General features: G+C 43.9%; 1 protein-coding gene across 1 annotated transcript; it reads right to left on the reverse strand.

Annotated features, from left to right (window-relative positions):
• Positions 1–2,678: 2,678 nt before the first annotated feature.
• LOC121837871 lies at positions 2,679–13,017 on the reverse strand. The gene is made up of 6 exons (XM_042293722.1): positions 12,897–13,017; positions 9,514–9,561; positions 6,745–6,857; positions 5,415–5,489; positions 2,849–2,994; positions 2,679–2,772 (listed from the first exon to the last, which is right to left on the reverse strand). The coding sequence occupies exons 1-6, from the start codon at positions 13,015–13,017 to the stop codon at positions 2,679–2,681; spliced, it is 597 nt and encodes a 198-aa protein (XP_042149656.1).
• Between the last annotated feature and the right edge of the window lie 1,010 nt (positions 13,018–14,027).

Here is a 14,027-nt window from a genome sequence, read left to right on the forward strand (position 1 = left end):
CGGTCAAGGCACGCGGAAAGCTAGGAAACGTTGACATCTCCGTATATTGCGTCATGATTCCTCCTCACACCAAACTATCCGGGAAAAAGGGGCTTCAGCGTTATTATGAAAGCGCTGTTGTGGCTACTTGGCGCATCAATCTGATACATAATTTTGATATTGATATTTTCATATAATAAATAAAATAAATAAATAAAAATAAAGAAAGATATTCGCGATCCTGGAGTAATTTTGATATTGATATTTTGATATATTAATAAATAAAATAAATAAATAAAAATAAAGAAAGATATTCGCGATCCTTGAGTAATTTTGATATTGATATTTTGATATAATAAATAAAATAAATAAATAAAAATAAAGAAAGATATTCGCGATCCTGGAGTAATTTTGATATTGATATTTTGATATAATAAATAAAATAAATAAATAAAAATAAAGAAAGATATTCGCGATCCTTGAGTAATTTTGATATTGATATTTTGATATAATAAATAAAATAAATAAATAAAAATAAAGAAAGATATTCGCGATCCTGGAGTAATTTTGATATTGATATTTTGATATAATAAATAAAATAAATAAATAAAAATAAAGAAAGATATTCGCGATCCTGGAGGCCAAGCAAAAACAATTGACTTTTTTTTATGTACAAAACCGCTTTAGATTTTTTTTTTTTAATGAAACGGAGTATAGTTGTTCTATCGAAAGTGCGGAGAGGATATTCACAGCTACATTCTTAAGATGTGCTCCGCCAGCTCTTTTTGAATGCGGTACAATGCATGTGGATCGCAGATGAGTGCTACTTGACCTATACTGCAGAATTCAGCAAAGAAGGAGTAGCCTGAAGGGAATGGGAGTATCGCAGTTCAGTCATATGACTTTCGCTCACAGGTGTATATGTACGAGCAAGCAGTCACGCGCAAGAAAGAAGTCCGACGTTATGGAACATAATACCGAAGGTTCAGATGTTGCCAGATGATGGGATACACGCTTTGTTATATGTTTATAAATCTTTAAGATAGCGTTACGAATAAAACATAGGGATTATTCCCCTGTCCTCAGCACGAACTGTTGATAAATAAACTTATCATACGCAATTAACAACAGTGCTGTCGGAGCGAGAGAAAACTGGCGAATGCTCGTTTTCAGCACACCGCCTAACAACTATATATATAAATCACACTTAATGGCGAAGAAACACTGTGACTGATTGGTGGCTGTGACTTTGATTGGTCTAGCCGCATTTTAATGCCATTAAAGTACGTAGTCAGTTGAAGCTGGTATGACCAATAGGAAACTAATCGTACGACTTTAACCTCAGAGACGCAGTGCGCGTTTTTTTTTTTTCTTTCTTTTTCCGAAGCTTGTTTTGTCCAGGGCGAATTATTTATGCCCATTTCGAATTGGCATTACGTGGTCCTTTAGCTCGCTCCAACTGTCAAACTGAAAATGGAAATTAAAAAAAAAAAAATAAGGCGAAAAACTGTTCGACCGGCAAGGCAAAGGACCTGGCTTTGGAGCAGGTGCCTGAGCCTTCTTTTTTGGCTCGCGCTCTTCGCTAAACTGAGTCGACATAAACGTCGACCGAAGCACCGAAGCCTCCGAAACCAACACCGGGGAAACGTGCCTCTCGCGTATAACAAAATGCGCAAAAAAAAAAAAAAAAAAAAAAAAAAATCTTTCAGCCTTTTTATTTTGGTGAAGAAGGAAGAGCAGCGGAGCTGTGCTATGTGCCGCCATCTATGAACCATGGCGGACACCAGAAAACCGGCAAACCAGTTGTCTGATTGCCGTCGTTGCTCAAAGAAGGCGGCAGCTGTCCAGAAGGTTGTGTCGAAATTGATTTGTCCAGGGACACGAAACTGGGGAAACTAGCCCTAAACATCTCCGCTGTAAAAGTCAGGGGGATGGATCGCATGTGCTGCCAAAAAAAAAAATTGGGTTGTGTGTGTGTTTTTACAGCCTAGAACTTGGTCTGCCTCACAGGGGCGACGAGTCTCCCAGCTGTAGATGAGCAATTTAGCCAGTGCAGTACAACCGGTAGCCTGGGGCCTTTAACGTGCACCACGCAGTAGTGATACACGACCGCACGCCGGTACGATGCTCATCCAGATCGAAACGGGCAGGGGTGGGGATTGAACCCCGGATCTCTGGGTTCTGCAACGCGACACGTGCTGCCAAGCTTTGCTGCGTGCTGATGTTCGGCGTCACCCGCCTATGGCCTTTGCTGGGCGCAGATTACATACGAATGCTGCCTGAACGTTCATCTGGAACTCCTGTCTTGCCTGCTTGAACACGAGTTCCGGCCTCATGCTGCCGCAGCACTCGCGTCCAACCTTTATCCCACCACGCTGGCCTCAAGCAATTGACGTAGAATCTCAGGCAATGTAAGCCTTGTTATCCAGGAGGTGTGCACCCCGTACAACGTGAAGACGGCAGGTTCTGAGAGTGGTGCTAAAGTGTCTAGAACGCGTGACTAGCGTGATTAACCTCCTATTCCGTCCCCGCATTGAAAGAAGTAGCGAAGTAGCAACAAATGACGTCACAAAAGGTGGAGTGTCACGCTGTTGGGTGTCGCGATCCCAGAGGTCGGGCGTAAAAGTTCTTGCAGATACGTTTTCCCCCGCTCCTGGGTTCCCATGTCAGTACGGGACCAGCTCACATGTACAGTTGCTTTAGTTCAAGTCATTATTTTTAAGACTATATATTAGTAGGGGAATTAGTGACTGAAATATGTTACCGGTTCGAGACTGATCCTGGAAGTAGTACCTGTAAGAAAAACGCGCGTTTTCAATCTAGATCTTCACATTGCCGCGACGGTGCCAACTACTTCTCAATTACTTACGCAGTTAGCATAGCGGTGACCGTAGCGTTTTCAAACTGCGACCGGTTTTGTGACGCAAATCTTTTTAAACCCCACAGAGCAGTATAGCCATCCAACCTTCCATCTCCATCAATGCTGGTTTCATATATCGTTTTCTGTTCAGACTCCTGAAAAATGACACCTCGTCGCAAGAACAGGTTTATACTTTGCATGTCAAGTTTTTTTTATACTATTTTTAGACTCCACCTACGCTGAGTACAAAGCAAGCGACCGTTAATAAGGCACGATGCATGGAAGTTACGTTCTGGGCAGGATAAAAGACGACATTTCACTTTAAAGCAGCGATAACACTCATATACACTCATAACACTTACGTACAAAAGACTTTCTGCAAAGATATTCAAAGCGTACATTCGTATGAAACAAAGATACTTCGGACATGTTTGAGGCGCGCCCGCAGATAAGTATGCCATCCTTTCTTTTGTGTGATGTACGAGGAAGTGTGAGTGCCGCTTTATAATTGTCGCCACTAATGTTATACTTATGGGACCGGTTTCGTGTGTTTCTAACAATCTCGAACCGTCATCAGACGCGTAATTGGATCAACAGCTGTCTGAGAAGACGTTCAACATGTACCATCGATCACGCAGAGTCAAGACGCACTTCAGAGTTCCCTTTTCTTAACACTTTCCAGACATTCACAACTTTGAGGCGCCGACGTTCGCACGTTTCCGACTACATTTATTTCACCCGCTTGCGCGATGATAGCGCTCGGATTTCGAAAGCATGCCATTACGCGTGACGAATACTTCCGGTTTGAACACTCAGCGGAATTCACGCTGTGATGCTTCACCCTGTGAGTTTCTATGCGTGAAAGAAACATTTTCTTTTGTTTTTTTGTGTGTTTTCTTTCTCTTGTTCGAGGTTTTTTGTGGTGTGAATAGCCGCGGCGTGCAGCAATCGCGGTTGCCTTGTCTCCATTAGCGAAAGTAGAATTGATCATACTCATGACGTCGCAGTGAGCGTTTGGCCAATCGTGGAAGACCCACCAGGGAGACGCTTTTGACCGCGCACGTCGCGAATTTACGAACAAAACACGCTTCGTCAAGAAGGCAGAAAGTGAACTTTCCAACACTACGACTGCTTAAGGGGAGAAGCAAGCCTAGGGGGTACACACCCACCGGCTTGATTACTTACGTAATTTTAAGACTAACTAGAAAAAAAATCAGTTTGCTTTGAGGAGGTTAAAAACGTCCATGGTATCTAGAGGAGCTTCAACTGGCAGTCAAATTGTATAGGTAAGGGTTTTATTTTGTAGAAGGGTGTGTACTTGGGCTAGTTGGTTATTCATGAATAGGAGGTAAAAGCGCTAAAAAACGACGGACAAGTTGAAGAATGACGAACACCACAGAGCGCTAACTTGCAACTGAAGTTTATTACTGAAAAACACGTACACCTATATACACCGTGACATCAAAAAGACAAGTGGCAATAATGCCGCTTCATCTATCTAAGGTTAATCTATGAATTGTTTACTCTTTCGAATGATTTCAAATATGCCACCTCAGAGCTATACAGGTTTACTGAGGGAGCGCTGACACACTTGCCCTGATCGTACTTCAAAATAAAAAACGCCTCCGATATCTCTCTCGTTTTTTTGTCTCTATTCCGAGTTAAGATAACGGTGTTGTCAAGCCGTGGGACACACCCACATCTGTTACAGTGTACAGCCAGATTGCCCGAGGGTGATGATCTAACTGACATCAGTTAGATCATCACCCTCGGGCAATCTGGCTGTACACTGTAACAGATGTGGGTGTGTCCCACGGCTTGACAACACCGTTATCTTAACTCGGAATAGAGACAAAAAAACGAGAGAGATATCGGAGGCGTTTTTTATTTTGAAGTACGATCAGGGCAAGTGTGTCAGCGCTCCCTCAGTAAACCTGTATAGCTCTGAGGTGGCATATTTGAAATCATTCGAAAGAGTAAACAATTCATAGATTAACCTTAGATAGATGAAGCGGCATTATTGCCACTTGTCTTTTTGATGTCACGGTGTATATAGGTGTACGTGTTTTTCAGTAATAAACTTCAGTTGCAAGTTAGCGCTCTGTGGTGTTCGTCATTCTTCAACTTGTCCGTCGTTTTTTAGCGCTTTTACCTCCTATTCATGTTTTATTTTGGTTTGAGAGTAGACGGTTTTCAAAAAGCCGCTCCCGTCGGCGGCCGAAATTATTTTAGTGAGTGTCGCCAGTGCGAAATCAAAAGGAAACACAGAGCCTAGTAAGCATGAGTTGATGCTGCTCGAGTACGTCCCTGCTCTTACTGATTGAACTCTGTCCTCGACGGTGCCACTCGCCATGCTTGTGCGTTTCGTCGACACCAAAACCGATGCTAATAACTAATCGTCTGCATGGGAACTAACGGGGAAATGGGGTTTCGTAAAACCATCCCATTTCGCTGAGGCTGCAACATCACTGATGCATGGTGCCGATCGCCAAGTACGTCAGGGTGCGGCAAGCACACTCTGGTATTTCTGAGCGTGTAGAACCCCCACGCGTGTACTCCACTCGGGCTATCTTACACTAAGGCAGCTGATTCCAACCAGCCTCAAAACGGGTCTCAGATCGTGTGGTAGTCGGCTGTACGTTGCTCTCACCTACAGAAGAAAAAAAAAAAACGAGACATCTTATTTATATCGATGATTGAGAACCTTGGTCATGCCGAGACGGGCAAAAAATTAAATTCCGCCGCAATAAAAATAATTAATTACGAGAGCGGCAAACCCGGCAACGGGGCCGAAAAAAAGCAAGCTCTTCTACTACTGAGTTCACTCTACAAATGCACATTTTCCCGAAGTTCTTCGTTTAGTTGAGCACGCAAGCACCTTTCTTCTTTATTTTTATACAAAACCTAAGCATGTCAAATATATACTCTGTTTCATACTTAGCGTGCAACGCTGCAAAGCTACTGGCGCGAGCGTGGGGCTTGATCTCGTTGATCATTTGCACGAGTTCTCGCGCAAACAAAACTATAGATGAAGTCCCGCGCTCGCGCCAGTAGCTTTGCAGCGTTGCACGCTAAGTATGAAACAGAGTATAGTAACATAGAAAAGTGCAGTGTGCGAACAGGACGTAATGGCAGATGGAACCGCAAAATCAGCTTTAAATTTACTCTACGGGATAAAATATTTTTAGTTTATGTTTATAACAATTATTTTGTATTCTTTTAGATTTCTTCTATTCGCTAAGACCTCGTTTGGTAATTATGCGCGCACGTTCCTACGAAAACAAGACGTGGAGCTTTATTGAAAAAAAAAACAAAATAACGACGAGACGGCATAAACACATGCCGAAACGGGACTGTCCCGGGCAAAAACAGGACGTCTGGTCACCCCTTACTTGGGAGATGTCACGTCATCGCACGATCAAGTAACCCGATTTTTCTTACAGTCGCAGTCTTTTTGGATCATATCAGGCGAATGCGCTGACTCTGAGGTATTTCGGATTTTTTTTTAATTCACAAAAAGCAAAGCCTAGACCAATTTATTGCTGTCTTCAAGAAAATAAATCCCAAAAAGGGAGGAAGCCTACAGGAACACAATGACTAAGTCATAACTGCGTAAATATAAAGCGATCCGAAGCTCCAGGAGGCAAAATAATGAAAGCATGTATTTTAGACAGATCGTGAATGGGCTAAATGAGCGTTAATTTGGTCGCCTTCAAGAAACAAAAAAAGACAAAAAATCTCAAATAAAATAACGCGTGTCTTTTCTATTTCTCGGTGGCTGTACATGGCACTAATCGGTGCTAAAGTGGCTAAAGTTTTTCACGGAAAATACATTATTTAGCATGGACTTTCGTTTGTTGTTTTATCTTTTTTTTAACTGCGGGACTAATGATTTTTCTACTTACTCCATTCGTCAGAACCTTCATGTAAAGACGCTGATCTCCAATATCCTTAAACAATTTGCAATGTGAGTAGTCCGACAGGAGATATAAGTTAACGTAGCGAGTCTGCGAAGGAACTGCATAAGAACAGGAAGTAATTGTCAGCTCTGTCGGTCTCGATGAAATACTATGCGGAACGAAAGTTCGTCTGCTTCTTTTGCAGGGGCTGCGGTGACGTCAGAACGATGCCTACCTCTGATTGGCTCCGATTGAAGGATAGTGGGTAGACCTCAAAGCAAGCTGCCTTGACGTCGACCCACTATCCCTCAATCGGAGCCAATCAGAACTCGGCGTTTTTCTGACGTCATCACAACACCTGCGCAAGGAGCAGACGAACTCAAGCTTAGTGTTTTTGGTAATGTCGAGTCAGTTACTAAGACGGCCATAAAAATTATTACGGGTCAGAATTTCATTATCTTCCTATTGCACGTCGTGACTTCGAGGATGAGAGCGGCCGGGACGCATTTCAGTTGTTGTCCCACATCAAACGCGAGCTACCTCGCTTCGATAACACTCAGGTGGCTCGCGAGCTTCGACCGTGCTGGCGCAATCAATGCACGGTAGAAGGCAACCAGAGCGTGCTGGAAGCCTTGCCGTTCTCATTGTGCCAGTGACTATAGTAGGACACGAGTAAATTCTTTCATTATACATAAAATAAAAGTGTCAGGAAGTCGTTTTCCCCTGTTTATTGTCGAGATTAAAGACTCGAACACAAGTGCGAAAAATTCCTGGCGAAAAACGCACGGAATTCGAAAGATGCAGACGTCGAACCTCCCAGGCCATTTTTAAGAAACGAGGTTATTTACTGCACACAAATAGCGACCATGGATTTTGTTAAAAGTATATCCTCGATTTCTGCACATTAAAAATCTATTGTGTTTCGCGTTTTTTTTTTTCTTGGCTTTTTGTTTTCAAGAAATTATGCGGAATTATTATCGGACGTTTTTTTGCAAATGGTGTTTGAGTCTTGAAGGCAGAAACACATGGTGCTAGAAACCCACGGATAAACGCTCGAAATTCTGAACACGCTTAAAATCGCTCCACGCTGTTATATGTAAAGCACGAAGTTCAAAATGTTGGATTTCGACAACAACGGAGAAGCGCTGTTGTCTGGAGGCCGCCACAAAAGGCAATGAAAATATCTGCTCTCTTAAATCGTCTTTTTTTTTTTTTTTTAGTTTAGTGTAAAGCGCACAAGTGCGATTCTAACGTGTGTTTGTTTTACCTCCCAAAGATGGTGAAGAAATGTTGTGTCCTGAATTTCGTGCGGTTTTCGGTTGGTTTTTCTCCCACGTGGTCCCACCTATAGATCTTACTATTTTGTTCCTATATTCCCTCCTTCGTAAAGGTTTGTTTAGCTGCATTGTTCCACAAAGGCTGGAAATCCAATTGCCAGGCTCCTATATTATCCGCAGTACAGCAAACAGAAGCGTGTGGTTGTGATAAACGTTTTCGGCACGAACCGCCGAGAAAACTCCCAACAACTTGCTGTGCCCATAGATCATATCTGAAGAAAAAGTACTTCGGAAATAAAATTTAATTACCACTGCAACTGCTTCTCTACTACTTAATTTTAATTCAAGTTGCTACCTCCTAAACGTTTATTGATTACAATGACAGATAACTTTTATAGAGTAATGCAAACACTTTGCAAGTGCTTTACTTTTAAAGGTGTACCAGAGTGCAATGCCGTGTAGTAATATATTTCAAGTCTCAACTTTGGGGATACATTAGACGTCATTCTACATTTGTCACATGTTGTGCCTTTATTTCCCCTCTTGATTACTCATGTAATTGTGGTGTGAGCCAGTTTTTTTTTTTTCAACAATATTTAAATTGTAGATTTCTGTTTATTATGGCATTTCAAATGAAATGTGGTATTCCCAGTATTCTACGCACCTAGTATTCTACGCACAGCTACTATTTATTTTGGTCAAAAAGAAATATTTTTGAGATTACACATTACAGAAATGTTTATAGCAGTAATTCAATTACTGTAAATGAATTCCTACCCAGGGAAAGTTAACTCTGCTCGGTTTATTCATGTGTTTTCTGGAGGTCCTTTTCGCTGGAGGATGCTGTTACAATACGCGTCCACATCAACTTCCGGTCAAATGAAAGGACTAACAATCCCCAACATAGCACTGCTACTTGCAACGTTCATGAAATAGCTGCTCTGCAAAAAGATCGGATACTGATAGATTTCTTCAATATTTGTGAATACTCCCCTGAAACGAGTGGTCATCTATTATAGGTTGAATAGTAGAATAGCAGAAGAACGTTGCTAAACTTTCAACTTCGACGTTTCTCTGGCAGTTCAGCGTCCTACCAATCGTGGCATAAACATATATAAAACTTGCTATTGGGCTAATTGGTGAATGTTAGGAAGCATGGTGTAAGGCGCAAGAAACAACAAATACAAGGAAGGTCTGTGTCTGTGTCCTCTTCGTTGTGACCCTTATTTTTTTGCGCCTTCCACCATGCTTCCTAACATAAACATATACTCGGGGAAGGTCTGCCAGAACGGAGCGGCCTGAGGTCTCTCGAGAGACAAGAGACGGCTCGTGCTTGTGAACACGAAACAAGCGTTTATGTTTCAAATAATACGAACACCAGACTAAACTAGGCTGAAGGGAAAACGAAACACTATATAGTCTAATTATTTGAAGTCTCGTTCACATTCGCGGTCGTTAAGTCACGTATCTCATGACGCCAGTGTCACAAGTAATGTACCTGAGGGGGGCTTCGTAGGTACTGGTGCTGTGTGGCCTTGACACATCTCTAAGAAAAAAAGACATTTGAAATTAAACTTTGTGCGTCAGCAGAAAACAAAACAGCACACACAATACGAGCTCGTTTCGTCCGCGATTCACTGTAATCTGCAAAACAATATAACAGCAAGGTCAAAAATATTTGCCGTTTTTCAATTCTATTTACATTATATACTATATTTATTGCGGATACGCGATAAACACTCCCCGGTAAAAATAAATCATATTATTATTAATCATTTATCTGAAGAAAAAAAAACTACAGTTTCCAAAACGAGTGCAACTAATATAATTCTACGTTCTAAATCAAAAGCATTAGAAGCTACAAATGGGTCGACGGTCGAATTCCCATCATTAGTGGAATGTTGGAATGTTTTCAGTGTTGCCAGTAGAACCTTCAGCCTTTCAGATAAAAAGTGAAACTTCAATGCGTTCGCGAGAAAAAAACAAACTAATTCAGTTACTGTTTCTGTGTGTTTACTAGTTCAGACAAGTCAGTTTTGAGGCAAATCGGTGACAATCAAAATTACGCCGGAATTGACTGCAGTTCAACATATCGCCTGGTCGTGGCGTGGCATAGAGTCATTGAATGTTCCCACAGTACCGAAAGCTCCCAAGCTTCGTTTCAGAACCGAGTCGCGGCGCAGCAGTCGCGCTCCAACTAAAGCCCGTCTATATCCTGCAAAACGTGGCGCCATTCATTGTTGTGGAAATTCTCGAGACACGTGCCGCGTGCCACTTCTGGGAAGAACATGGCGTCTGAAATCTAGCTCCGTGCTTCGCTGTGCCGCCATGATCTTCCCAAGGGCTGAAACGTTGCACGTGCCTCGTGCATCGACGCACCTTGCGCTACTTTTGAACCATGAAGGGGCTTTAGCTCTTACCCCTCCCCTAAAGCCCCTTCATGTTTCAAAAGTAGCGAGAGGTGCGACATAAAAATTTCCCGATACAAAAAAAGTTTGTCATGCCTTCCTATTGTCATGCTATGGCTCTGGGCCCGTTTGCTCGAAGCGCTAACCATGGCTAAAGTTACCCGCAGTACCTAGGAGAGGGATTTTGAAATCACGTGACTGGCTCGGTAGGGATGCGGGGAAAGATGGCGGTGCCCCGGTGAGTGAGCGCCGCTCGGTTTGGAACTAACATGTCGTTGTAGCTGCAATATCGGGCGCGTTAGTCAGCAACGAATAATGCAGGAGGCTTTCGCTTTGCCTTACCTCGCTTAAACCGCAAAGCATGGGCAATTACATCGCCGCATTTTTTAGATAGTGTTTCGATTCTGGCCATTCCTAAGCCTAAATGAACGCGATAATTGTCGGCATGGCAACGTCTTTGGAAAGCGGATTGTTGATAGCACACAAAAGTGGACAGCGTCCCGACAGACTTTTTTCTAAATTATCCAAGCATCGCGAGGAGAACGCTGGAAGTGTAATTCTAAGGTTCACGCGCGCTGGCCTTCCTCTTATAAAAGATTTGAAGTAAAAAATCATAATAAGGCTTTAACGACTGCGCGTGCAAGGCAAAATTTGTTTAATACTTTTTGCTTTAGAACTGTTACTACTACAGACGCCAGCACGTGCGACGCGTGCAGCTACAGTCGTAGCACGCACCTCGGTGCTTGGATAATTAAGAAACAAGGTCTGTTTGGGGTGCCTTCATGTGCGCTCTGCTTAGGGTGGTGGCATCTCGCCTATTTGTCACACACGTTTATTTTTATTTTTTGTTCAGAAGCGTGTGAAAGAGCGTGTCCCGGCACGCGCTTGTGGCGCTGACTGTGCTATGGCGACATTTTGTTTTCGTCGATTTCTTTGTATTTTTCCCGTGAGCGCGTGCTGTCGGCATGTGGTACTACAAAGGGTGGCATCACCCTGAACAGAAGGACATTGAGGCACCCTAGGTCTGTTGGGACGCCGTTTGCTTTTGTGTGCTATCAACAATCCGCTTTCCAAAGACGTTGCTATGCCGACAATTAGCGCGTTTATTTAGGCTTAGGAGTGCCCAGAATCGAAACACTATCTAAAAAATGCAGTGATGTAATTGCCCATGCTTTGCGGTTTAAGTGAGGTAAGGCAAAGCGAAAGCCTCCTGCACCATTCGTTGCTGACTAACGCGCCCGATATTGCAACCACAGCGACATATTAGTTCCAAAGCGACCGGCGCTCACTCACTGGGGAACCGCCATGTTTCCCCGCATCCCTACCGAGCCCAGTCACGTGATCTCGAAATCCCTCTCTTAGGTACTGCGCCTAACTTTAGCCGCGGCTAGTGCTTCGAGCAAACGGGCCCTGGTCAGTCTATGAACATCCTAGTGCCTCTCTATGGCGTGAGCTACAGATAAGTAGCTTACTAAAGTGGTGCCGGGTAGATGTTTTCGTTAGGTGCAAGGAGGTGTCCGAGTTAAAGAGTTGTTAATTAAGCGCCGAGCATCAATATGTTACATTGATATCTGGAGACATGTCCAACCTAAGGGCCTATTCAATGAGGAGGTGGAAGTGTTCAGTATGCACCGGAATAATTTCCTTACTCTCTCAGTATGGGTCTCCGCGGACCCCATGAGGGCTTCCCGTGAGCGTGAGTGAACAGTATTTCAATCCAGATGCATCCACGCTAGAAACTTCGTTACCCCCTGCAGACTCGGTGGTTTCTCACGGACCCCGTAGGTACTCCGTGTAGACCCTGTATGACTTCTCTGCATACCCCATAAACACCCTGTGTAGACCCTCTATAGCTTCCCTGCGCACCCCGTAGGTACAGCCTGTAGACCTTGTATGGGTGCTTTGCAGACCCCTTAAGGACCCTGTGCAGACCCTACACTCTTAACAAAAGCTGTCACAAAGCATGCTTTTGCGTAAAAACAAACGGAAAAAGCTCTTTTTTAGGATGTTTTATTAGAGATTAGTAAAAAAATGTCAAGAGCGTTATGTTTGCACAAAATTTTAGCTTATAGGGTTTTGCGGCACAATTAATACTGTTTTTATACGGCCCTGTCTCACAGGTGAATTCCGGTAACGTGTCCCGGCCTGGGTGCGTCCTCACAAAATTCTGCTCCTAAAATAACTCCGAGGGGTTCTTCGGCTTGTCTATAATTGGCGCCCTAAGAAGCTATTTTATTTATCCCCTAACTAAAGGGTTGTTCGTAAAGAAGCTATGCAGAGCACAAGTTCGTCTGGTTCTTGTTCAGGGGTTGTGGTGACATCAGAACGCCGAGCTCTGATTGGCTGCGATGGGAAGGATAGTTGGTAGACCTCAATGCTAGCTGCATTGAGATCTAGCAATGTAGTCAGCGGAGCGAACAAATATGCTGCACCTCATTTATGGGACAAAAGTCCATCGAAATAGACCACTCACCTGCGTTTGGAATTCTCGGGAGAAAAACGAACAGCAGCAGCAGCAGCAGCGGCGGTCGAGAGCTCCATAGCGACGAAAGGTATATGCCTGGGTTCGGAAGACTATATATACGTTCATACATTTGCGTCTGAGAACGGCCGAGTGCGTTGTGCCAACACCACTTAGAACATAAGGCCTGCGCAGCTCTCTCCCAGGCGTCATCACTAGTGAATCCAGGCAGCACCACATAGCCTGCGTCAGCATCGTCGACCGCGCGTTTCGCAAGCAACGTCTCACAGCAAGCGCGATGCTAACACAAGAAAGACGCGTCTACCACTTTGCGGCAGCTCTCATCGAGAGTGCGATTGCCGCTTGGGAAGGGTTGGAGATCCACAAACAATGACGTCATGAGCAGGCCTCGACTTCTATTGACGAGGAACCCGTTTGTCGTCCCCACACCTCGGTGTTTACGCAACACAAGGCCTGTGGGCATGATCGCAGGTCTTGTGGGCATGTCGACGTCATGATATTTACGTCACCTTCTTCAATAAAGCGCAGGGCACAGTGTAATGTGGCAAAGACTAACAATACACGAAGGGACGTTTATTTTTAGTGCCGGAGCCCTTCCAAAAGCATTCGTAAGAGAATGCGAGCTTTACCCAAATCCAGATTTTGTGCTGAGCTGGCCATAAGCACCGTGCATGCTGCATTGTTCATGCAGACCGGAGTGGTAACAAAAGAGCCCCTCCTCCCCTTCGGGAGACCGGAGCAAAGCACGATCTCCAGCCGAACGCTGACGCGGCGTTCTGTTATATCAGTCGGGCACCGAGTCATTGTTATTTATTGTCCTCATCCGTGTAGTTTTAAAGTTTTCCGCTTGACACTCCACGCCTCTGATCTCTTCCCCAATACTCGTGTTTACCTCAAGAACCTTGGTAAAAAAAAGTCCGGCTCTTATCAAGCCGTAAACGTTTCAACCGCCGAAAGCATCGCTTCTTCCTCAGACAACCAAATGTTACAAGAACTCCTTCGCGCGTCGTGTGAACAATGAGCAGAACTTCCTTTTAGCTTTAGTTGAAAACGATATGCGGAGATGCTTCACTCCTCCCGAATTAGGTTTCTGCGCACGCGCAATGCCCACACCTGGTGTGG

Source organism: Ixodes scapularis, unplaced genomic scaffold, assembly GCF_016920785.2.
Source record: "Ixodes scapularis isolate PalLabHiFi unplaced genomic scaffold, ASM1692078v2 PGA_scaffold4__175_contigs__length_147842914, whole genome shotgun sequence".
NCBI classification, from domain to species: domain Eukaryota; kingdom Metazoa; phylum Arthropoda; class Arachnida; order Ixodida; family Ixodidae; genus Ixodes; species Ixodes scapularis.